The sequence below is a fragment of the Pelodiscus sinensis genome, chromosome 5 (assembly GCF_049634645.1).
Source record: "Pelodiscus sinensis isolate JC-2024 chromosome 5, ASM4963464v1, whole genome shotgun sequence".
In the NCBI taxonomy this organism is placed as follows: domain Eukaryota; kingdom Metazoa; phylum Chordata; order Testudines; family Trionychidae; genus Pelodiscus; species Pelodiscus sinensis.
In genome coordinates this window covers 52794450-52821572 of record NC_134715.1, presented here as the reverse complement: position 1 = coordinate 52821572, position 27123 = coordinate 52794450, and the positions used below count along the sequence as shown (strand labels likewise).

The window sequence follows — 27123 nt, the reverse complement described above, 5'->3', positions numbered from 1 at the left end:
AATTATTATGATTGATATGAAGGAATATGATCAACATGAGTTTGAGATGTCTAAATTGGCTAGAGAATTCCTGGATCAGAGTTCTCAAATTAGTCTATATGGAAAATTATGAGTGTGAATGGAAGAGGTGGGGGGAGGCGAGGTGCGCGCGCATGCACATGTATGCGTGCACTTTGTTTTTTCAACATGGAATTTTGGAACATATCCACTGAAGGACAACTCACCAAGTAAAGAAACCACAAAAACATGTGAGCAGTGAGGTTGGAACAAGCTGACCCAGGTCAAAATGACCTTTTGGGATTGCACCGTACCAAGAGCCCAAATGAATGATTGATGGAGGGGTACATGTCAACTGATCTTTGGTCTCTGTCCATTTTTCAGTTCCTTCCATAGTATTAATCAGAAAAATGAGCAATGAAATACCCACAGGGCATATTTCTGGGACATGTGACTCCTTTGAGAAGAAGAGGCATAAATGCTAAGAAGTGTTAATTTGGCTCTAACTCAATAACTAACATCTGAAGAGTTGTGCGATGTTGCAAGACTGAAGGTCTCGGAGCAGCCAATATGCTCCGACAATGAACTTTTGAATCAGAGGACCTATGGGTAACTAAGACCTTACTTTGGAGGACATATGACAGATCAAGTAAGACAGGAGAGAAGAAAGTCAAATTTCCATCTAGGACTGTTAGCTGTATCTTCATTGTTTGCCAATCAAGATTCTGTGTAAAGCCAACATAGTTACTGAAGGTTTATGCTCAGTGAGCTGAGGCTTTTTAGAAAGACATATTTTATAATTTTTTAATGCTTATGTAATTATTTCTACAATGAACTGCTGTGCATTGAGGAAGTTAAATCCACATTTTCATTGCTACCAATAATAATCTGCCCAGCTGTGGCCCTTAAAAATGTGTTTCAACATTCATCACTACCTCATGCTCCAAAGGAAAAGGCCAACAGTAAAAAAAATACATATATATTTTTGAGTGCCAGATCATGGTTCCGTTTTTGAAGACACACAAGTTTTGATTCTCGTTGCTACATTAACTCACTACTTTTGCAAAACTGCTATATTTTATACTATTATGTACATATGAAATTAATCTTTATGCTCTTGTTTCTGACTGCCATACAAATTTGGTTTTCTTATGCTTAGAAGTAAATTGTACTCTAAAAGTACTTATTGTATGAAATGAGTTGATATGAACAGGGATGTTTTTTTCTCTAAGCAGGTGAGAACTTAGACCCCCAATCCTGCAAACACCTATGTGTGCGTTTAATTTTACTCCTGTGAGAAGAACCATTAACTTCTGTGAGATGGCTTATGTTAGTCGAATTAAGAATGAGCATACAATTTTCTCAGAATCGTGGCCTAAATTATGACAGTTAAGATCTTTTTAAAAGTGCGTAACCTCTTGTTAAACATTTTATCTATGCATTTCAGAATTTAAATGGTAAACATTTAACATTTAAAAAAAACCCTAATATTTATTTTTAAAAAGTATAAGCATGTTTAATATAAGTATTAGTTTAAATAGTAGCTCCAGGTACTTACTTCCCTCCCGTTTTGTGTTAGCTCTATTCAAATTGATGAACAGCTGATTGAAAAATAAAAAAAATGTGAGTGCTCTGCAGTAAACAAGTTTATACAAACAGAATCAAGATGCTTCCTGCTTAATGCCAGGCACAATTTCAGCACTTGACGGCTAACGAATACTGGGCCTCCCTTGATACAGTATGTTAACCTAGAGCAGACAGAACAACAATTTCCAGCTCATGGGGAATTCAGATATTTGACATTTGTGTTTGTTCCCAAGAGCATGAAGTCAAACTATTTAAACTTTTGTGGAATGACATTACGTTTTGGGTTGGATCAACATTAAACTGCAACCATTTAAGCTACCACAGAGCCTTACAAGAGTTGTAGTTAAGTGCCCTATTCCCCCATTCTTCTCTATGCACAGACTTCCTGGCTGACTACATCTTTTGTATATGCACAGCAATCTGGCCAAGGAGTTCAGCCTAGAGAGGGCATTGGAGGCAAAAAGCACTTGTATTACATCTCTCAAGTGGCATCATGGCAACTAAAATACATGCAAATGTTCATGTCAGTTCAACCTAAACAATACTTTTCAATTAGATTTTTCCAGAACTACTGGCAACTCAACATTATATAACGGCTGAATTTTGCTGGGTAAATCAAGTTCTGGTGAATTATAACTGGGAATACGAAAGTGTAACCATGTACACTATTAACCAAAGAGCTTGAACTCATTAGTTAACCTTCAGGGTTACACAAAGGCTCCTGGTAGCCCCCTGCGCATGAATTTAAAGCAGGCTCCCAGTGCACATCAGCTCCCAGGGAGCTGCCTGATCCCCCTTTACCCACCTTCCCACCACTGCTGCATCTGTATCAGAGGCAGAAGCACAGGGGGCCAGGTGGAATCAGGCACTCACAGGAAGCGGGTTTAAAAGCCAGCTCCCCCAACTCCTAAGGAGCTAAATGCAGCCTGCATGTAATCACTGAAATTTTCAGCATTTACAGTTACTTAATCAAATGCATTTTAACATACCTAATTATAACAAGAACAGCCTAACTGCAACTCCAGCCCATTTCTGAAGTACCTTCATGTGAACCAGAAACAGGATGACCAATTATTAATGGATTTAAAAAAATTATTTTCGAGACAGACCCTTATTTCCCAGTGTACACTGTATCTTTTGAAAACTTATGGAAATACTGTCACATGATGGCTCGTGCAAGTCTCTTGGAATAGAGTAGATGGTTATCAGGGAAAGTGATTAAGTCTACATTTACCATTAACTAGAATAGTCATATCATCATTGTAATGGCATCTATTTATAAAAAAAAGACAGTTACCTGCTCTGTAATTGGCGTTCTTCGAGTTGTATTGCTCATGTCCATTCAACACAGGTATGTGTTCCTGTCATGGGCACTAGTGCTGAAAGTTTTTCCCTAAGCATACGGGCTGGAGTCTCTAGCACCCCCTAGAGTGGCACATACTTATCACACTATATAGGGTACCCCTGGCTCAGCCCTCTTCAGTTCCTTCTTCCCAGAACTCCAACAGAGGAAAGGAGGGTGGAAGATTGAATGGACACGACCAACACATCTCAGAGAAAACCAGCTACAGAACAGGTAACTAACTGCCTTTTCTTCTTCAAGTGATTGCTCATGACTATTCAACATAGGTGATTGTAAGCAGTATCTGCGGCAGTAGGGTTGGAGTTATGTACATGCAGACTGCAAAACAGCCTTGTTGAATGCAGCATCCTCTCTAGCCTGTTGTGTGAGGGCCTGGTGAGATGTGAAGATATATACCAATGACCATTTTGCTGCCCTACAGATATCCTAGATCAGGACATGTGCGAGGTAAGCTTGTAAGGAAGCTTGAGCCCTAGGGGAGTGGGCCCTAATTGATTCTGGTGGCCAGGCCCCATTAACTCATAACATATGAGGCTGCAAGAAGTAATCCATTTAGATAGTTTTTAGGAGGAGATAGGGGAACCCGTCCTGTGCTCTGCATAGGTCAGAAACAGCTGCGTTGAGCTGTGAAAGGCCCATGTCCTCTCCAGCTAGGTCTACACTGCAGAGGCTTTTTTTTTTTTTTTTTTGAAAAATGGCCATTTTTCTGAAAAAACTTCACTTAGGTCCACACTGCAATCACATTCTTTTGAAAGAAAATTGAAAAAACAGAGGGTTTTTTCTGACCTTGGTAAACCTCTTTCTACAAGGAAGAAGCTTTTTTCCGAAGCGTGGACGCTATCTTCCGAAAAAGCAGATTGCTTTTTCGATGCGCTTTATCAGTGTGGACATTCTCTTTCAGAAGAAGTTTTTTCGGAAGATCTTTTCCGGAAAAGCTTCTTCCAAAAGAAGCCTGCAGTCTAGACGTAACCTCTAGGTAGAAAGCCAGCACCCAACACACAGCCAGGGTTTGGAAGTGCCTCTCCTTGTTGTTCATATGAGGCTTGGAGCAGAAAACTTGCAGAAAAAAGTCCTGGTCCACATGGAAGGCAGAAAGGCGGGTGTGGCTGAAGCTTCATCTTGCCCTTGAAGAACCAGGTATATGCAGGTTCCAACATCAATGCTGATACTCTTCTAGCAGAGGTAATAGCAATCAGGAAAGCCACCTTGAAGGAGAGAAGCGACCTGAGCTTGTGGCTAACAGCTCGAACAGTGATCCTATGAGCCATGCCAGAACCAGGTTCAGGTCCCACTGAAGGAAAGGGTCCCTAACCTGGGGGATAGAGCCTTTCCAGGCCCCTTAAGAACTGAGAGGTAAACCCATGGGAGAAAACCGAGCAACCTTGCAGCGGTGGATGAAAAGCGAAAATAGCTGTCAAGTGAGCCTTGATGGTGGCCAAGGTCAGGCCCTGGTGTTTCAGGGACAGCAGGTCATCCAGGATCTCCTGAAGGGATGCCTCGTGAGGGATCACCAGCCACTGCTGCACCCACATGGAGAAACGGGTCCATTTAGACACGCACGTGGAATGCATTGAGGGTTTAACTTGTGTCCATCTGTTCTGTGAACAGGGTCCCTATGTCAAATGGCAGGTCTTGAATGGAGTTCTGCACCTATGGGGACAGACCCAACAGGAGGAGCCAGGCTGCCCTCCTCATACGAATGGCTCATGCCATGGGGCTGCTGAGTCTGCAGTATCAGATCCCTGTTTTAGAGCCACCAGTGCCACGGAGGAACTTTCCTCAATGAGGGCCTTAAACTCCTTGAGACGCACTTTGGGCAAGGAGGCCTCGAATTTTGCCAGCGCCAACCCAGGTGTTCATGCCATATAGTGCAAACAGAGCCTGGTGGTTTGGCACCCTCAGCTGAAAGCTGGCTGAGGAGTAGACCTTTCTCTCAAAAGCAAGTCCAACCTTTTGGAGTCTTCCTTGTTAGGGGTGGGCGCTGGCTGACCCCGGCACTCCCGGTGGTTCACAGACTCCACCACAATGGATTTGGGTGGTGGGTGGGTATAAAGGTAGTTATGCTCCCCCCTACACCGCTGGGACAAAGTACTTCCACTCTGCCCTCTTGGCTACTGGCAGAATGGAGGAGGATGTCTGCCAGAGTGCCGTGGCAATTTTGGCAACCACCTCATGAGGTGGCCAATGACACACTTCCTTGGTCTGCTTGACCCAAGACTCCAAACAAGACCAAGGATTCCTGCACCACCTCAGCTTGCAGCCCCAGACTATTGGCTACCCTACTGAGTAGGTCCTGGTGGTCCTTCACGATTGCCTCATCACGATTGCCTCATCTTGCGATGAAGAGGTAGTAGCTAGGGACACCTGTTGAGGGTGGCAGGAGTGGGTACCGTGAGGCCCTGGTGGCACCAATAGGGCTTGGCATGCACCGGCAAATGAGTGGGTAACCTGGGGCTGAACCAGGAAGCCTCAGGTAGTCCATGGGCACCACTGATCTTGGGCATCGGGGGTGGAAGTGGCATGACACTTATGTCCTGTGTGGCCTGGAAGGTCTCCGGTGTGGAGGGAAGACAGATCTCCAACACCAATGATGGCAATCCAGGCACCACACTCACTGCCTTCTAGATCTTCTCCGGCCTATTTGCGTGTTGATCGCCCTTCCTCCCCTTGTCCTTACAAGGGAACTTGTCTCTTCCCGGCTTCCTAGCAGGGGCCAGTGGCAATGAACAGTGCTAAGCTGTTGACACCAGCAGTGAACTGCGGTGCCGGGACCCATTGCTGAGTCTGATCGCTGGTCTGACGGACATAGTGCGAATTCCAATCAAGAGCACTTTAAGCCAAATATTATGATCCTTAATATTCTGGAACAGAAGGACCTGCAAATGAGAAACTTGTCCAACGTGTGTTGTACCCCCAGTCAGCATGTAGGTCACTAACTGGCATGGGCCTGTGACACGCAGCACGGGCTTTGAAGCTGGGTGAGTGGGACATGCCCTGTTCCCCAGGCAGAGTCTTTCACAGAAGTTAACAGTTCGCAGGTACTTCACAATTTGGTAAGGGGAACTTGAATGAAAAGGGAGTGCTTGCTGTTCCAAGTACCATCACTGGCTGTAAGAAGGAACTGAGGAGGATGAGGTTGGGGGGCACCCCATATAGCGCGGCATGCATGTGCTACTCCAGGGGATGCTGATGATCCTGGCCCCAGGGGTACTGCTTAGGAGAAAACTGCCAGCACCAGTGCATGTGGCAGACACCTATGCTGAATGTACATGAGCAATCACTCGAAGAAAAAATCAATTTTTGCTGTTAAAATGAAACACCACAGTTTCACCACAACCTTTACAGACCTCTATTGTGTGCTAATGTTTTATTTCACTGATATTCTTTTTCAGTAAATGTATCATTTTTCAAAATTATGTAAATCTGGCATAAGGGGACTGCAGAAAATTTGATCAGAGAACAAAGATTTCATCATTAGACTGTAACTGTATCTGGAAAATAATTCATATATTATATTCTTACAGCTTCTTTTCCATCCAATGCTTCCATCCACAACTTTCTATCCTCCTCAGAAAAGGCCTGCATCGTCACAGGAGTAACAAATCTATAGGAACACCAATAAAGGAAAAATAACTACATTGGTTTTTTATTAGCCAACACATATAACATCAATTTTGCCTATTTTCCAATGGTGCCTCCAATCACCATCATAAAAATCCAACATCCAAGAACAAACTTTGTCTTTGTTAAATTACAAAACATTGTTCACCTCTGAAATTGATATATCCCAGAAGTGAACAAATATTGTCCACATTAGGAAGACAGAAAAAAATATCAATCCACTATATACCACTTATTTAAAGTAGAAGTTTGTTAATTTCACCAAAAACTGAGAATTAACTCAACTACTTTTTGGTTCTCCAAATTAATTTCAGCATTTCCGGTCCCCAGTGGTCCGGCATTGATCAGGTCCCAAGGGTGCTGGACCAGAGAGATTCAACCTGTAGAAAAAGTAGGGGGATGGAAGGACTTTCCAGGCCAAAAACTGTTTTTCAGAGCTTAAAATGGCCATTTAATATTATCCAATTTCTACCATGCTAAATGTACAAAACTGAACAAGTCTGAAAGGAAAGGAAAGCAGGGAAAAGGCTGAACTAGCAAAAGGACCATGCAATACTTTAGCATTTTCCTTATCTCCATTTTAATTGTGAAAGTCAAAATCCAGTGTAACACTTTTATCTAATGTGCTTACTCCTTCTCCTTGCTAGAATTATAAAAGTGAAGTGAAAGCACTGTAACTGATCTCCAACTAATAATTCAAACTCAGTACATTTTCTAAAGGACATTGTTTGTAGGCCATGTTGAAATTAAATCAGAAAGTCTAAAAAGAAATGCAATGCCCCCAACACAGATGCACATTCTCTCGCTCTGTGTTGCATTTCAGAAGAATGGAGCATCTCAGGAGAATCATCCGTGTTCTGTATTCGTACAAAGCTATTCTGTGAGAGATATTTATTCCTTCCCCTCCTCCACAATGGCTGTCTGCATTTAAATGTTTCAATTCTTAAAATTTGCCACTACAGGTAGAAACTTTCAACTGGGATTCTCTGGTCTGACAATATCCGTGTGATGTTCTAGGACCAGAGAGTCCCGCTGGATAGCTAGCACTGAGAGCCCTGTAGCCACACGTGCCAGCAGGGCTTCCCAGCAAAGTAGTGGGAGTCCCATGCGCAACAATAAGGCAGCAGGAACCAGGTGAGCAGAGATTGCAGGGCTGCTCGGCATGACAGCAGGAGCTGGGCACTGCAGAGACAGCCCAGAGCACCTGTGGGGCTGCCGGGTGCTGCAGCAAGAGCCGCGGTGTGTACAGAGGAGGCGGGGCTGCCAGGTGCTGCAGCAAGAACCTGGTGGGAAGACATGTGTTATGGCATCAAGGCATAAACTACAGTCATTAAAAGCCTCTTATCAGGGTGAATAGCATACAATGGGCTAGAATAAATCTTTTATGGAGAAGTGCAGGTATTTTTCAGCTTCTGCTGCAAAGGCAAAAAGTGTGCATGTTGCAGACATAGAAACAGTATGAAAGAATGAAATATGGGTGATCTGTCCAACTGATATGAAAAACGTTAAATATGGAAAGTTTCTAACATCTTCCACTGTCACTGTAATGACAAGTATGCTGAAGTTTAACTATTTCTCAAGAAATTGGAGTACTTAAAAGCATTAAATGGATTCCCACAGCACAGACCTATAATTAAGTTGTGAAAATTTGAGGGTAGAAAAGCATCAAATGTGACATGAGCTAGTAAACCAGAAGAATTGGTATCTGTTTGTTGTTAGCTTGAGGCAAGTTTTGGAGCCTGAGTAAGCGTAAAGGACAAGCACAGCTTTCTGATTAAAAGAAAATAAAAGTTAATGTCATGCTAAGAGAGCTTTGAAAACAAACAGATGCTAATTGGTTGTTAAACCTGAGATTATTTCCTAAAAATTATTGGGGTATTCAGGCCAATAGGACACACAAAACCTAGGACCAATGGTTAGCCTTTTGACTATTGGTGGGGGGAGGGAAGGAAAATATCTGAGCAATACATGGCAGCGCTGTTCAGACTCCTACTGATGAAGCTAGGGCAGCTGCTAAGCCCCTAAACCAGCTGTGACCAGGCCTCTACTGAGTAGCCAGCACAGCCTCTATCTCCAAGAGACACATCTCAGTACCACAAGAGACAACTTCGTGTACTGGTCACAGTGAACAGGAATTGGTTCTGTTTTTTCCAGGGGAAGATAGGCATTAAAAACTATTGGGCAAGATCAAACATACTCCATTCCGGCGCACTGACAATGACCACACAAGACTGAACAATTTGAAGTCTACACACTGTTAGAATGGCATTAATTGGTGAGTTCAGGAAGCAAGTTGGAGGGGCTGAAAGGCAAGAGCTGCAAAAGGATGAAATCAGAAAAATATTAGAGAGAAGCCACAGAAAGTGACAGATTACTCTGTGTATAAGGTCACAGAGAGCACCAGCATCACATCTTCGGAAGACATGCCAGAGTCACAAGGAATGGCAAAGAACAAAATAACATTTTAAAAAACAGTCCAGCTCTTATTTTAAAACATGTTTCTAGAACCTATGGATTTCTTCACACTCACAGAAGCCAAAAGAGAGTGACAGTAAAATCTGTAGCTTCGCTGAGGTCTGATAAAGTATTATAATGTGTTCAACACTGGCATAGGGCTTAATAAAGAGGATAATTTGCATGTGTGAGATTAGCCACTAAATCACCCTTAAAATCCATGGTTATCCACTTCATATCCACAAACCATTTTTGTGGATTGGAAGCAGATACAAATTTTATATCCATGCTAATTAATTGGGTGGTTACAGATAAAAGGCACACAGGGAAAAGTCTCTTCCCCGGGATACCCAATCAGTGTAAGGGAAGTTTTGGTTATATTTGACCATGTTATCCATAAAGATACTCCAATATTCAGTTTAAGTTAAGTATTTTGGAGCCTAAAACCCATAACTGGAAATTCATGGGACTCTCCTACAATGTTCCTCCTAATCTCCCATCCATGTGTGGAACACATTGTTATGTGCATCAACACATGTGAACGTGCACCAGTAAAAACAAAAGCCTAGTTGCAGGCACTCTGCTAATCAGCAGGGCAGCATTTGAATCTCTCCTGAGTGGCTGCATAAGTGCACAGCTTAAAGGGAACTGCTTTCTTACATTCTAACTTACATTATACATTAGACCTACTCTAGTCCAGTGCACAGAGAGAACTGGTTAACCAATGGAACACAGCTTAACCAAAGCAATATTTTTGTAATCACAGTTCCTTTCTAAACTGGCTTCTCCCACTTTGACACTGATCAAAGTTGAAAACATAAAATTTGACATTTTAAAATATTAGATTGCTATGACAGGCAAAATGAATACACATTTTGAGATAATCCAATAGAATGCAAATGGAGTCAAACTGGAGAGATGGCGGTAGCATTGAGTGGGATGCATCATGGTACTCTGTGTAATGGAAAATTAGCACAGTAGGGTCTCTGTTATGAACACCTGAAGGCTATCTGTAACTCTGAACATTAACTTAATACAGCTTTGTAACTTTATTATGCAGAAGGAAAATACTGCTTTTATCCACATTAATTTAAATGAAACAATTACCGTTTCCTTTCTTTTTAAAAACTTTTAAAATTTTCCCTTTTTAGCAGTTTATGTTTAACATAGTACTGTACTATAGTTGACCTTTTTTGTTGTTCTTGTTGTTGTTGTTGTTGAGAGTGTGGAGGGGTTCTGCTGCTGCTGCCTGATTGTGTAGTTCTGGTTCCAAATGAGGTGTGTGATTAACCAGTCAGTTCATAATACCGATGTTGGTAACTTTCAAGTTCTACTTTACGTTAGACTTTTATATGGCCTTTGCATGCCATAATAAGAATAAATGACCCGGTTCTAACATACTCAAAATGCAGTTTTGTTGTATGTCTTTTGTTTCCGCCATGAGCATACAACAAACCACAACAAATCTCCATGGATCTCTTACCTCTAACATTGAAGAGACAGAGAATCTGTCTTTTGGTGATGTGAATCTGTCTTGGACTTTTGGTGATGTGAACTTTTTAGTAAACAAGATCATGACAAGAAGTGGTCATGAATGCGTGGATTATCCATGGTGACCTTTGCAAACCATCACCATAATATGTGTTTCAAATACAGTTACAGCCACCACTTTCTCATTATTATTGTACTCAGTCCTAGTGTGCACAGAGAACAATAGTGCATGAGTCAAGAAATAATGCACCTATTTATGCTTTTTTCTACAAAGTGAAAGCCTCAGGCAATGTTTGCATTTGAAGGTAGATTCTTACTGCCTCATAACCTTGGATATTCAAGCTAACCAAAAAGCCATGACTGCCCTGTTTGGATACTTCTCTAATGATGATTTACTAGCAGAAAGTCATTTTATTACTGTGCATTTGAGATCCTCACAATGAGAAGCAGTATAAAGAATCCAAATTACTATAAACATTTACCCTGATGCTTTATTTAGTACATTTTACCAGCTTACCTGTCTGTAGCTTCTATGTCAAAACAGAAACGCCTATCTATAGTATCCATATTTCTTTTGGTACAGCATGTAAGGAAGAAAATGTCCCCATCACCCTACAAACAAAAGTTTGTTTTATATGCTTGATGTAATAGCAAAAACTGAAATCCAAATGATGTCACCTGACTATGATGAACCTTGGCGAGGACTCGCTGTTCTGTCCTCAGCAGGGAGGGGCTCATTAAGCAACTGCAGGACTGTGCTGCCGTACAGCTTAGAGGGAACCTTGCTAGGAGTCTAACATCACTTAGGCTGACATCATTTAAGCACTTATGAAAATTTTACCCAAGCAAGCTCAACATATTTATACATTTAAAGAAATATATATTTTAATAAGAATGTTTAAAACAATCTCGCCTTTACCCATCGTATATGGCTACACTCTTCCATTGCAGTGCAAGCCCTGGGGACTATTAAAACTAAACAGGATAAAAAACAGAGCAGGATGCTGCATCTGCTAGAAGATTGACTGGAAGATTTAAAATGTCTTTTTCACCTTCACATTTACTATTTTTGTAACAAAAACATATTTCATTTATACTAATGCCATCATTTAATACTGGGCTGGGCCCTGAAAGATGCTGACTGCCCTCAATTCCCAGTCATTTCAATAAGGAATAAGCGTATTCAGCATCCAACAAAGGACTGAAACCTGAATGTTCTAGATGTTATCAAGGAAAGCTTAAATTATATTTCTAATTGTGCAAATTGCATTCCCTCTTAAACATTATTTAAATGCTTCATATTCCAATCATCTCCCCCTCCCTGGGCCTATTCAACTGTCTGTCTATGTTCCAAGTCAAAAACCTAATGCTACTATACTTTCTCAATTCACACTTGGGGTTTAATCAGACTAATCCCCTTTAAATTCCCTTAGTAAAAACCACATACAATGGCACAATAAGTGCATTTTAGATCTCTCATGTTCTCTATTTTTCCAAAACTAAGCAACTAAAACGTATACAGACTCTTTATCTATTAAATCATCCATTATTTTAGGTTACTGTCCTTAGAAGGCAAATTATAAACTACAAGAAAAAGAGATAGCTGACGTATCTTCTCTAACATATCCTCTCATTTAGATACAGGACATGAAGTAGTATAATGAAATGTACTTACCATTTTCCCTCCTGACCTGTGTTCAAATGGGATCATGGTGAATTTCTTTGTCTCCTTCCTATACATGCAGTAATGTTTTATCCAACTGGAGCCAAATGGGGCAGGTCCTTAAAGAAAAATCAAAGCATTAACTCTATATTATTATTTAAGATGTTTGGTACTCTTCCCAGTTTACATAAATCTACTTAGCCTATCATTACATTCCTTTTAAAAAAAACCCCACATAGATGTACCAAGTTCAAAGTTGAAAAATACTTCTGTTAAATCATGATAGATGTTAGCCTGTGTCTACTGTCCTGTAAATTGTTGCATGCTGTGTTCTGTTCTCATTGATATTTGCAATCTAATGGAAAACAGCTCTTACTAGTTGAGTCTCCATCCTTCCCCCTTCTCTGCTAGATAAAAGAATTTTTGACCATTCAATTGCTTACGTAATCCTTGTTCTAAAACAAAATGCTGTCTGATACATTATATACAGGCAAATTCTGCTTATCCAGCTACCTGAAAATAAGTGAGAGTATCCAGAGCACTGGATAATCTGATAATATGTGAATTCAAATTCCAATATGAATTTCATATTTAAAAAACAAATTTTAGGTAACCTGAATTAGAACTTTAGGCACATTTGGTTCCACAGACATTTTTTACTCTATACAAATCAAACACACACCAGAGAATACTGTAACGTGACTCATGATCACCTCAATCTTTTATAAGAGACCCTGGGATCTTTTATCCACAAGAGAGACATTGCTGTAGCTATCCAGGCCTTTCACGATAATACACTTTACTGGAGTTAGTCATCTTTGATGAGTCCATGATCACTTAGCTAGTACAGACCAACTTTGAGTAGGGTTGGTCATCAAGGGTATGTCTAGACTACATCTCTCTGTCGCCAGAGGGATGTAAATTAGGCATACCGACATTGCAAATGAAGTGGGGATTTAAATCTCCCGTGCTTCACTTTAATAAAAATGGCCACCACATTTTGCCAAGTCAGCAGTTTGTCAGCAAAAAGCAGTTGTCAGGACGGGGATCGGGCAACAAAGAAAGCCTTTGTCAGCCGATCCTTTATATTTTGTAAAATTAAGTTTACAGGATCGGCCAACAAAGGCTTTCTTTGTCGGCCGATCCCCATCTTGAGAGCCGCTTTTTGCTGACAAACTGCTGACTTGGCAAAACGTGGCGGCTATTTTTATTCAAATGAAGCGCGGGAGAGTTAAATCCCCGCTTCATTTGCAATGTCGGTATGTCTAATTTATATCCCTCTGTCACCTGAAGGATGTAGTCTAGACATACCCTAAGAGAACAGAACACCAGTGTTTCAAGCTCTACTTTAACTGGTTCTGGCTCAATCCTAGTGCCAGTAATCATCTTTCCAAATCTACATGTTATAACACCTGTTACTTTAGGGACCCTCTCACCTTATGTTCTATTACAACAGCTGAGATCAGCAAGGTTGCCACAGCTACTGAAGTCTGGAACTCATTTTTTTGGACATCGGCAAGTGAATTCTCTAAGGCCCTTTCCATCAACCCTCACTCTCCAACATCACAGCTATGGCTTAAACTGGATATACACATGGGTTACACTGCACAGACTCACTTCTGAGCCAACTGCCATGATTCTCCTGATCTTATGACATTGGTATCCCAGAACCAGAGCACCAAAATCAAAAGTGCAGCTTTCAAGTTGGAACATAAAAAAAATGAGCCCAGCCTGCTACTGAATCACTTCCCCCAGCAAAGAGCAATTGCCCATGGAAACAGAAGGAGCTGCCACTGCAGAAATTCCTGCCTTGTGAACAGTAAGGAACCTTTATTACTACAACCTATTTGCTAGGACAAAAGATCGAAAAAGTAAGAGTTCAGCCCAGCGTATGATCAGAGCAAGGGAGCCAAGAACCCAGTTTTTCAGTATGGTTAGTAAGCACATCTTGAGAGACTATAAGACTTTCTTCCCACCCAACCTGATCCTAGTCAAAGCTTAACTTTAGTGAGATCACCTGAATAGCTTTTTTTGTCTAGTCAGCCTCTTTAAGACTATACTTTTATATTTGTTTACTGCTTCAAAGCTTAAAGTGTTATTTTAAAATTAGGATCAGGATGTTTTTAATCAGTTTGGTTCTTCTCATATTGTAAAGTAGATAGGTACCACATTCATCTGCTATAGGCACTGTTATTATTAAACACAGGTAGCAGAAATGCCTAAAGGATAATCAATTAAATCCATGTGCAATCCAAGGAGACTATGTCCAAGCACAATGTCCCACATTGATATGAGGAGAAGAATAAGCTGGTCAAGAAACATTGCTTGCTCGTACAGGCAGCCTATATAGACCACACATCTGTATTAAAGGTGACTATCTGGGGGGGAAAAATTAGTGCTTCCTTAAGATTCCTAGCCAGCTGCCAATCTAGTACTTAGCTGGACAGTCTGTGCAACAACAACAAAAAATAAATCTAAACATTTGGCACCTATAGATGGGGAGGAAAGCATTAGAAAATTAAAATACACAAAACGTATTTGGCAACTATTTTTAAATAAAGCAAGAAAAGAAAGGAAACAAGGACTCAAAACAGTGTTTTCTGAGAGAATTGAGTCATCAGCATGATTCCACAATATTGGAGTTTAAAAAAATGCTTTTTCAGGACTAGAATGTAGTAGTATAAAACAATGACTTTGGATCCTTTCAAGGAGCATGCAGAATCTTTAAACACATGACACTCATTTCATACATGACCTCATTTGCATCATACAAGATGTTCTTGTGGTTATGCAGTTAATCAGCATTTACTCAGTGAGAGAAGTGCCAGCCTCAGGTTAGATAAAAATTGTCATTAAGGGTGTCATACATTTAAAAGTTTATATCAGATTGCTTTAAATGAACAAACTTGTTTAAAGTCAACATCTGACTTCACACCCATTTGTCCAGATCACTATAATCATTTAAATACACTGACAGTTGGATTGTGTGTTCTGGAATGCATCACTAGGAAGTTCTTTGCATAGCATCTGTGTATCAGCACAACAGGATTCATGATTTTTTTTGCTGTTCAACATTCAGCCTCTTTTATTAAACAATAAGAACACAGCTAGATAATGAAAGCACATAGCTGAACTATGGAATAAGAGCTGTAATCCTCAAAATGTAACTGGCCTGATTTCAAAGATACTGAGCATGGACTAGTCCCATTACATTTCTTTGAGAGTCAATAATGGTCAGCCCTTCAATCTGGCAGCACAGAACTTCCTCCCAGAAGACTTCTTGATATTTGGAAGGATGGCTTGGACCTTCAAGTAGTATCTCTCTAGGTCTATTGCTCATCCAAAGCCAGGCATAAGAGATACTGGGTTGGACTATTGGTCCTAACCCCATTCTGTAACAGTAAGTGGATGCAGGGGATGGAAAACATCATGAACCAGAACTTCCTCGGCCACCAAGGAACTATTAAGAATACTATCACTTTATCTTCCTGAGCACAAAATGCAGTAGAAGGAGAATGGGAGGGTAGGCATATATCCATGGGCCTGACCATTGTTTTAGGAAAGCATCCCCTCCAATCCTGAAGTAAGCTGAGCACACTTCTTGTTTGACTGAATGGCCAAGTAGTCCCAAGATGAGACCTTCCATTGACAAAATATCATGGATCGTGGATACATGAGTGCTGATTTGTACATTCCTTGTAAAATAGCCTGCTGAGGCTGTCTGCTAAGGACTTCATCATGCCCAGAAACATATTGCAGAGAGGTGATCTATGTTGGATATACCAGTTCCAGAGTTGTATTGCCTCTTCTGATGGGGCATCTGTCCCGCACTGGCCCTATCAGGGTTAAAAACCAGCTCTAAGAGAGAACAGAGTGGAGCTCTCAGCTGAAGCAGATATAGCCAATTAGGGCCCATATTTTGGGCTGTATAAATAAGGACTCCTAGAGAGGGAGAGAGAGACACTTGCTCTAGCTGGGAACCTGACTGCCAGGGAAATTGGAGGCTTCCTGAGACAGAACAGTGCTGGGAAAAGGCACGCAGAGCTGGGGAGCTCTGGCCTGACCTCACTCCTAGACTGCAGGGCCTGAGGCAATGCATGAGGGTACCAGGGCCGCAGGGACACAGCACAGATAAAAGACAGACAGTAGGTTCACACTCTTTGCCAATGATAAGCAGCTATTTCAGACTGTAGTTTGCTTCTGAAGTAAGGGGCTAGATGAGACTGGCAGTAGGGTCACTGAGGCAAAGTGGGTATAGAAGGTTGGGAGTTCCCTGAAGGGGGAGGACCCCAGAACATGAGGGCACTGCAGCAGGGCAGTACCTAGAGGGGAGTGTGTTGTAGTCTGGGAAGGACACGGATCCTAATACAAAATGGCAGATTCTGCCACAAACAGGATACAGTAGGTGAGACACCAGCTGGAAGGGAGCACTCCAGGGTAGAATTGAGCTAATTCCCCAAATGATCAGCAGGAGGTGCCATGGCAGTGAGTCATGCCCTATGACACCTTCCAAAACAGTGGTTTGGATCTTGCTCCCCGTCCTGTTTATTTATATAACAAACAGTGGTTATAATGTCTGACAGGAATAGAAAAGTTTGCATGCTCCGCATACTATTTGTAGCTTAAGGAGTTTGATTTGGCACAGACTCTTATGAAGTCTGGGAACTTTAGAGAGCACAGCCATGATGAATGAATATTAGGAACCCACACAAACGTCGTACTCTTCTTCCACCAGGTGAGAGATGCCCAGCTGCTGGGAGCAAGTAAAACACTTTCGTCTAAGGAGTTTTTGTTTGGAATATAGACCTCAGTCAGCCAGATTTGGAAAGTCTGGTGAAGGCAGCTCCCATGTGTCCTGTAAGGACCAAGACAGAGTGGACTGTTATTAGATTGAGGAGTCAAAATTGAACGTTGAGGTATTCCATCGCAAAAACCTATCCTGTGAGAAGTAGGCCCTGGCTGCAACCATGTACAGGACTGTTCCTATAAGTTTTATAGTCATTGTGGATATTGAAATGGACTTTACTGGGTTTAATTGAAGACCCAAGAATTTGCAAAGGATGAAGCAGTTTAATGAGTACTATGTGCTGGCTGAGAGTCGCTCTGGTCTAGAGAACAGGGTCGCACTATTCCCTCTGGGAGTGGACCCCCCGAAGGGGCTTACCGCAGAGGCAGGCATGCTGAAGGCCCTGAGAGGCACCATCTGAGAGGCAGAGGGGCGGACCCTCCAGGTGGGGGGGAGGGGAAATCTCCTGAAGAGGCAATTTTCTACAGTTGGGGCTTCCCAAGGAAGTTAAGACAATGACTACAATTAAGAAGTCTTTTTCATAACCACTAAGGTCATCATGAAGTGAAGTGCCATGTTTGCTGCATCAAATGATGCATACTAATATCACTTTATAAAGGATAGCCTGAATTGGGACGAAGGAGATCAGATGTCCTGATTTTACAGGAAGAGTCCCAATATCCAGGTCTTTCTCTTGAATATTGCTGCCTATTAGCTCCCCTCCCTCCTCTCCTAATTTTTCACATTTGCAATTTGGTCACCCTAATTAAGACATTTCAGTGATAACTGACTGAGAAATTCTGACAACTCATTGTAGTTAATATAGTTGTACTTTGACATAACTGCCTGCGAGTTTGCAATAAGAAACAGTAGGCTGGTGGAAGAAAAGGTCTCTCTTGAAAGTCCCTGTCCAAAGGAGTAGATTTTGACCAGTCTAGTCTGTTCCATTTTGTTACTGCTTATACGGAGAGTTCTGGTGTGGGTAACAGAATAAATATCTTTCTCACTTAAGGTATGTCTACACTAGCCCCCGAGTTCGAACTAGGAAGGCTAATGAGGGTAACCGAAATTGCAAATGAAGCACAGGATTGAAATATCCCACGCTTCATTACCATGTTCCCGGGTGGTCGCCATTTTGGAAATTAACTAGCCCGGAATAACTGCCCGTGTCTACACGCGGCAGTGAAACGGGAGTTTGAAGTAAAGCCCTAACTCGAATGATCTGTTATTCCTCCTGGAATGAAGTTTAACAGCTAATTCGAATTAAGGGCTTTACTTCGAACTCCCATTTTACTGCCGCGTGTAGACACGGGCAGTTATTCCGGGCTAGTTAATTTCCAAAATGGCAACCGCCCGAGGAACATGCTAATGAAGCGCGGGATATTTAAATCCCGTGCTTCATTTGCAATTTCGGTCACCCTCATTAGCCTCCCTAGTTCGAACTAGGGGGCTAGTGTAGACATACCCTTAGAGAACAAACTATTTCTTTTTAATATTTTCTATTACTATTTACTCCTCTGGGGAGTAGAGGCACAGGTGGCTAGTATGTGTCAAATGTCTTTAGCAAACTGCAAAGTAGTTTCAATAGAGAATGCTCCTTTGGAAGGAGTGCCTGACTGAAGAACATCCAGGAACTTGTATGACTAGGGTCCTGAAACTCCTCTAGCAGGACGTGGAGGGTGAACACAAGTGATAATATAAAAATATATCTTACTTTTTTCCTGCACATAAAGGTAGCCTTCTATAGTAAACTGATTTGCTCTTTTATGTTCTTGAGGATTCCGCCTGATTTTGTTCATGAGCTCCTCCACTTCCCATCTTGCTCCTTCAAAACGATTTCTTGTCTAAAAAGAGAAAAAGATATTTATCCTGGTCCAAAAGTAGATTGCTATAGCCATCAGGAAACAGGCTATCCCCAACTGCTATTGCTCTGCTGCTAACCAGTTTGGTTTGAAAAGCTGAATGTGAGTAAAATGGTGGCAGAGATTTCTGAGATGTTCCTGCCTTTGAAAGAATAGGGTTTCCAAACTGCACTGGGGTTATTACTGAAATTCATGTGGCCATAGTTTGCTTGCCCTCCACAAGGAGCATATTAGTATGTAAACTAAAAAGGTACTGCTCTATTTTCTTTCAGGCCTCTGAAGACCACATCAACACGACTGCACTGGAAAAGCTTATAATGCTGGGGTTTTCTGCCAACTGGGAATCTACATTCAAGGACAGGCTGGGACACTAGTCCCACAAAATGACACTGCCATAAACAAGAGTTACCCTCCCCACTATTATTCTAAAGGCAACAGTTCTCAAACTGTGGGTCAGGACCCCAAAGTGGGTTGCGGCTCTGTTTTAATGGGGTTGCCAGTGCTGGCATTAGACTTGCTGGGCCCAAAGCCCAAGTTCCCCAGGGCTGACGCTAAAATCTTCAGGCTTCAGCCCTGGGTGGTGGAGCTCAGGTTACAGGTCCTCTACCTCGGGCTGAATCATTTGCGCTTTCATAAGCCAGGGCAAAATAGGGTATGTGGGGTTCCCTAGAATAAGGGTTCTCAAACTTCATTACACCATCCCCCTCTACTGATAACAAAAGCTACTACCCAACCTGAGGAGGAGGGACTGAAGCCTGAGCCTGCCCAAGTCCTGCCATCCTGGGTATTGCAGATAGAAAACACTAGGTCTAGAGACCCATTTGGATCTTTGCATAACTGTGGCTTGCTGTGTTCTTCACAGTCTTTGGGAAGCAGAAAGATGAGACACTTCTCCATCATGGAGCCAAGACAGTGACAGACTGCTGAACCACAGTACACGCTGCCACAAAATGCAGCTACCATAGCTGCAGCAGGATGCACATAACACAGAAATTAGAGCTGCTCTGGGCTCTCATCTCATGGACCAATGGAAGATGGAAAACAATATCTTATATTAAGGTGTTTGTGCAGTACATTGGTAAGGTGGGATTGGTGAGACTGTCATGCACTGTACTGCTTAAAAGACTTTTGTGATACAGATTCAAATATTCTAAGGCCGCACATGACCATTGAGACCATCTAGCCAGACCTCCTGTATAGAACAGGCCATACACAGAACTTCTACTCTAGGAATTATTATGGGGATTTTTTTTGAAAAGCATCCAATATTGATTTTAAAATTACATCTTCTGTGACTCTACGCTGCTGAGGGAGATAGTGTTACTTTATCAACACAGAGAGACACTTTACAGTGGACAATGCCACGGAGCTCCACACATCTTTCAGGGTCTCATTCTCAGCATCACCTCTGTCTCTACTTTTCAGTCTCCTCCCACATCCAAGGCTGTGTAGTGGGGCAGAGTGGCCACCCACCGACTTGGAGGAGGAGGAGGAGGAACCCCTCCAGCCGCCTTGTTGACTGAGCCTGACCTAGCCCGGACACCTGACAGGAAGTCAGAGTGCAGGCCTAGGGCTATATAAGCCCAGCCTCTGGACTCAGTCAAGGCTGAGCCTGCAGAGGAACCAGAGGCCTGCTCAGGGTTCCCGGCCTGGGAGGCTGGGGTTGAGGCCTGGCTTGGGCCTCCAACCTGCGCTGAGCCAAAAGCCGACTACCTGCTTCCCGCCTGGGAGGCTGAGGCCTGGCCTGGCCCGCCTACCATATTAGACTCTGCAGAGGACCCAGGGGGCCAGCCTGATTCCGTGTATCAGCCCACGCCCGGGAACTGGGAGAGACGGCTGCTGCTGTCAAGGCTGGAGGCTAGGCCGAAGATCCTGACAGAACCTGACCCTGAGGACTGGCCCAACCACCTTACCCAGCCTGCACTAGGAGACTGGCTGAGCCCTGCAGACCTGCAAGCAGCGGAGGACTGGACCGGACCGCTGGAACCCCATTGGGACGAGGCCACCTGGACTCCCTGACTGCGCAGCCAGAAACCCAGGTACTGGCTGAGAGGAAGAAGAGAAGTAGCCCAGGAGTTAGTGGGGGCTGTTAAAGGCCCCAAGGCCAGCACGTTTCAGGCTGGAGCCCCCGCTGAGCCCATAGCAGCCTTCACTGCTGCTCCTAGGGCCCTGGGCTGGGGTGCAGTGGAGTAGACAGGCCTGTGTCCCCTCCTGCCACGCACCTACTAGGTGGCAGTCTCCCCCCTTGCCACTGCCACAGGTGATTAGCCTGCACCCCTCCTGAACAAGGAGCCCCCAAACCTGCTGTGGTTGTTTGCTGCCACATCCTAAACCAAGGGCCTAACCTACCCATAACGGACGGGTAGGATTGCCAGGTGTCCATTATTCACCTGGACAGTCCGGTATTTTCGCTTCCCGTCCGGTAAAAATATTCAGAAAATACCGGACACCTAAGATGTCCAGTATTTTCTGATTTTTTTCCCTGGCCAGAAGGCAAAAATGCCGGGCAACTGGCAACCTTACAAACACTCAGCACCCCGCCTCTCTTCCCCCCCTCCCCCAACCCCAGACTTACCTAGTTCCGCAAGGCTGCCAGCACAAAATCGCTGCCAGCAAAAAGATCAAGGGGAAGCAGTGACTCCCCTGGGTCTTAGTGCTCAACTTCTCCACATTCCTATCCCTGCACTCACTCTTAAAGAAGACATGCCGTTTTATCTTATTTTATTTATTGATTTATTTATTTATTTTGCTCAACAACTTTGGTCTCCTCCCCATTTTTTTCCCCCTTCAACAGAACTTTTTTCCAGTGTTTTTTTTGGGGGGTAGGGGGCGGGTGTTTGGTATTTTTGTCTCAACCATCTGGCAATCCTAATGACGGGTTCTGTTGCTGTTGCGCCCTGAACCAAGAGCCTGGCTGCATGGCATCATCTAACTGTGTTTGTTATTGCCACGCCCCAAACCAGGGCCTGGCCTTTCTATATAAACTGACTGTGAGTGTTGCTGCCATACCCTGAACCAGCGCCTGGCTGGCCTTTAGAAACTGGCTCTGTTTGTTTGCTGCCACACCCTGAACTAGGGCCTGGCCTATCTGTAAACAGGCTTTGTTGGGCTGCGCCCGCCTTGAACCATAACTGGCCTATACATAAGTTGACATTGGTTGAGTGCTGTCCCACCTGATGGAAGGCCAGGCACGGACTAGTGACTTTGGACTTGACTTAAAGGGCCAGTGCAATGGGGCAGAGTGCCCACCCATTGACCCAGAGGAGGAGGAACCCCTCTGGGAAGCCAAACGGGTTAGAGGCTGTCACAAAGTTTTGCCACTCTTTTCTCTAGAGCATTTTGAAATCCAATTCAGCTTTTCAGTTATAACATTTATAATATTAGCCTTTCTACTGCTATATATTTGCACTTTGGGCTGCACAAATTGCTGCTGTTCGGTCCATCTAAAATATTCCTACAAAGATTATTCTTCTCTCTCATTACTCTGATCACATCAGTTCCCTTTTTGAACTTCTCACTGCCTCATCTTCACCTACAAAACCCTACTCAACAACTTCATCCCAGCCTATGTTTCAGACCTTATTATATCCTGTCCTACTTCACCTTTTTGCTATAATTCCAATATCAGACTTATTGCATTTTTACAATCCTTCTCTACTTATACCTTTTATGCTGCCATCTGTGCTTGGAATAAATAAATCTCCCAAACCCAGTCAGAAAGACCCCTTATTCAATCCCCTCGAGAAAGGGTAACATCTTCCAGAAAGCCCACAAGCACAAAGTCACAATCAAAAAATTCCCTCTGCAACCCAATACAGAGGGTGGGTGAGTCCATGGAAAAGATGAACACGAACAGAAAGGAAATGCAAGAGTAGTGAGATCAAAGATGTGAACTTACATAGCCATAGAGTATTGGAACACTCTTCCGCTCTTTCCCCTTTTCTGCCCACTACTGTCTGTTCTTCTGACTCATCAATTCATGTCTATAATTAGATTGTAGCCTCCTAGAAGTACTGTGTCCTAATTTCCAGACATCCCTGGAAACCAACAATCGACCAACAAAACAAGTGTTGCACAGGCAACAGCATCTAAGTGGTCTTAAACAGAAGCTCTCTACTTCAGGGATGCAAGTACATTGTTCTTCAGAGTAGGGATATAAAAGAATAGTTTTAAAAAAAAGTAACAATTACACACACTGCAGAATTTGCAGTATAAGGCTTGTACTGCAGAGCCCACAGTGCAGCTGATTCCCGGGAGCAGGACCAGCAGCCTAGGGACGTTAGATAGTGGATAACAGACTAGTCGACTAACCACGTGAATTCTTAGCTGTTAGTCCACTACTCTATAGTCCCCGGGGGTGGGGCCGACAGCCAGTGTGCTCTGGCCCTACTCCTGGGAAGCCCTCTGCCATCCTGCATTGCTGCCTCTGTATCACAGTTGCAGAAGCGCAGGGTGGCAGCAGACTCTGTGTATGGGGGGGGTCCAAGCTCCCCACAGACAGAGGCTGCTGAGGGAGAAGGGGAAGGAGACAGGGGAGGCTGCCACAAAGCAGCTTTTGTCCACGATGGCCCAGACTGGCCATGAACAGAGGCTGCTCCGACAGCAGCCCTGTCCATGGGGAGCTCGGAATGCCCCCCTCCTGCGGACAGGGGCTGATGCCATGAAGCTAGGGCTTGCCATGGGCAGAGACTGCTTCGCAGAAGCCTCTCCTGCCTCCCCACTACTGCCTCTGATACAGGCAGCAGCACAGGGCAGGAGGGCACCATGAAGCCTGGATACAGAAGCAGCAAAAGGGGTATGTGCAAATGCAAATAGCCAACTAGATTAACCAATAAGCCTAGGCCTATCGGTTAATCATCTAGTTGACTACTCGTTCGCACCCCTACAGCAGCCAGGAGTCAGTGTGCACCAGGCACCATGTTATGCATCAGCTCCTGGTGCACAAAGGTCCCTACTCCCACGGGGCTGTCTCCATTGCAGGCTCTGCAGTATAAGGCCATTAGAGCTCACTGGGAGCTGGCTTATGCACACCGGCTCCCCGTGCCGGCCCAGGTCCCGGGGAACCAACTGCACTGCAGGCTCTGCAATATAAGCTTTATGCTGCACAGCCTCCAGAAGCAGGGCCAGCAGCTCGGAGCCAGTAAAGAGAGTAATCATAATAGAAACGGATAAGTTAATGCTTATCAGTTAACCATTTAAATGGTTACATTCTTGCAGCTCTACTTCAGAGTACTACTTTCAAAAAGTAGCATCTGGTTCTGAATCTCCATGTCATTCTTTCTTTGGCTTCTTTAATGCCAAAGAAATGCCAATAAATGTGGCAAACACCATTAGGAAGCCTGGCTCTCTCATTATATCTTCTTCAGTTACCCACAATGTAGTTTGAGGTAATGACTTAAGGTCAATCCAATATGAATTCAGATGTGACCTTAAAAGATGAAAAAAGGAGCTGTATTCCTTTGCCAAACCTCTGAGCCAGCCAACTGCACATAATTAAACTTTTAATTGCATTAAACAGAAACATGCCTAGTGTGAACATGAAAGAATATAAAAGCAAATTATGAAAATGTGTCAGAAAATATTTTAAAGAGTGTTAGAGAACACTAGGTGGCAGGATTAGCTGCAGTCCGAATTATTGCACAATAGCTCATTCAGTCACATAGTTGTTTAGCCAGAAGATGGCACTATAATCCCAAAGTTTCTCTTGATTAATTCACTAAAACAAGTAATCCAAATATACAGAAAACATTATTCCAAACATTTGCAAATGGATTAAACATAAAACATCTTAACTTACATTCTGAATATTGATCTGCAGAGCCATTTTGTAGTGATTAAAGTCTTTGGCAAGTTCATATCCCTGATGATAGAAAGTGAACATACCCTGAAAAAATGATAGCACCTAGAATACAAGCAGAAGAACTTTCTTAGAATAGAGAACACCAAATGCCATCCAAGGATTGCTGTATTCTCATTAAGTCTTTATAGAAGCATTAAAAAATAAGTAAATAAAAACTCTCAGATTATTTTTTAATAAAAATATTCTAATTAATATCTACTGTTCATGAGAATCTATTTAGATAAAAATGGCTAACAACATGATTAATATCTGTGGAGCATGTCTTGTTTCCAGTCACAAATTGATCGAGATAAAAAACAAAAAAGAAATAGGGCTGTTGACTAATGAAGATAACTCACACGATTAAATAAAAAAACACTAAACTAAAATAAATCAATCAATCAGTTTTAGTTGCACAGTTAAACAGTAGAATACCAATTGAAATTTATTAAATATTTTGGCTGTTTTTCTACACTCACATATATTCATTTCAATTACAACACAGAATACAAATTGTACAGTGTTGTTATACTATTTTTATAAATATCTGCAAAAATTAAAATAAGTTGTATTTTCAATCCCCTTCATAAGTATTTTAATGCAATCTCTTATCAAAGCACAACTTAGAAAAGTAGGGGGAGTTGTATTACATAACTGTATTAAAAACAAACAAATGTATAACTTTAAAGCCTACAAGTCCACTCAGTCCTACTTCTCGTTCAGCCAATCATTAAGACAAACAAGTTTGTTTTAGGGATGTCATTGTGCAGACAACTATATGATTAACTGATAAGCCTGAGCTTATCAGTTAATCTTGTCCACTACATACATTCACTTCCCCCCTGCAGCCTCTGTATCAGAAGCAACAAAGGGGAGCAGGGAGAGCAGGAACCAGTGCCCATGGGGAGCGGGCTTAAAAGCTGTCTTCATGGGCACTGGATCCGTCTGCTCCCGCATCCACAGCTGTCTCTGATAGAGGGGCAGCAGTGCAGAGGATGAGGAGAGGCACCTGGTTCATATCAGCTCCCGCAATCCCGCCTTCCCCCCACCTTGCTGCTTCCTACAGACATGGGGAGGGAGGTAGGCAGGAGTTGGAGCTAGGGGGAGCTAGCTTAAAAGCCACAGCTATATTTAAAAGGCATAGGCACAATGGGGAACTTGGGGAGATTCCCCGCTGCACCTCTGCCTTTCGGGACCTGGCACAAGTAGGGATTGCTTGAATCCCCACTCCCCACAGGTTCCCGGCTACGCCTCTGCCTTTTAAATGTAATAAAAGCCTGACAGCTCTTAATACATTTAAAAGACAGATGCACAGCATCTGGGACCAGGCATGTGCCGGGAATCGGCTGACACCAGGCTCACAACCCAGTCTCCCTGCTACGCCGCGCCCCCCCCCCCCCCCACACCTAATGGAGATGGAGCTGGAGGGAACCAGCTGGAGCTTTTAATCAGCTCCTGCTCCCCACCTTGCTGCCTCTCTCTGATAGAGACAGCAAAAGGGTGGGGAGTAGCAACTACTTGCTTACATCCCTAGTCAAGATTTGAAGAAATTTTAGAGCAAGTCCTTGCTGGAGCTCAGCATAAGCCTGGGCAGAATTTTTATGGTTTAGCTTGAAGCAAAGTGCGACTCATTGGTTTTCTTACACACTTTCAACCATGACCAAGTTGTCATTTCAGACTAAATGAAGCTGAACCCAAAAACCCCAGAATGGAAACATGCTGTTTGGATGATTCAAAAGTTATGTTTCAGGACTGAATTCAATCAATACAAACTCTTTCCCCAAAGACCCTGTGAAATTTTGTCCACCTCTGCCCTTAATACCATAAGCCAAGGTCATCTGAAGAACATTTCCAGGGCTTAAGCATGGCTGTACTCAAAACCTCGCATCTGTCACATTATTTTTAAAGTGAGCAGACAAATCACTGGTGCACCCACGGAGGGGCTGAAGCAAAATATAGGATTATGTAGCACTTTAAAGACTAACAAGATGGTTTATTAGATGATGAGCTTTCATGGGCCAGACTTCCTCAGATCCTATTTGATCCCTCCGCCAGCCCTTCTCTCCGCCCTGTGCCCACTCCTCCAGTAGCCCCACTCTGATCGTGTGAGCTACCCCTCCTCATCCCCTCTCCTAAAACTTTCCTCTACACACCTGCCTTGCCTCTCTCTTCTGGTGCTGGTCCCGCCCCTGCAGGTGTCTGCCCTTCTGCTTCACCCCCAGAATCCTTTGGCACCTGCACCCTCCTGGTGCCTCCACCTTCCCTCATTGCCCCTGCCTCCTTTGCTCTCTTTTTCCCTGATGCCCACCCCCTCACCACCCTCTGCCCCCGTTTCCCTTATGCCCCTGTGCCCTCACACATGCCTTGCTCCATCCCCACCTTCCTCATGTCCACCCCTTCTTTCAAGCCTTCTCCCAGCACCTCCCCCTCCCCTTCTAGCCCCCAGTGCCCTTACCCTCT

The 27123-nt window shown here is 43.3% G+C and overlaps 1 protein-coding gene across 8 annotated transcripts in view; it reads right to left on the bottom strand.

The window, feature by feature from the left end:
* The window catches only part of ARHGAP10 (Rho GTPase activating protein 10), a 270200-nt gene that overhangs the window by 133831 nt on the left and 109246 nt on the right, over positions 1-27123 (bottom strand). For all 8 annotated transcript variants that reach the window (XR_012904148.1, XM_075930013.1, XM_075930008.1 and 5 more), the window contains 6 exons: positions 24622-24726; positions 18677-18806; positions 12189-12295; positions 11031-11125; positions 6470-6551; positions 1556-1598 (listed from right to left, as the gene is read on the bottom strand). Coding sequence is in view for 7 of the 8 variants with exons in the window: in XM_075930013.1 (XP_075786128.1) it covers positions 1556-1598; positions 6470-6551; positions 11031-11125; positions 12189-12295; positions 18677-18806; positions 24622-24726 (562 nt within the window). In the remaining variant the exon portion in view is untranslated. The remainder of the gene's footprint in view (positions 1-1555; positions 1599-6469; positions 6552-11030; positions 11126-12188; positions 12296-18676; positions 18807-24621; positions 24727-27123) is intronic.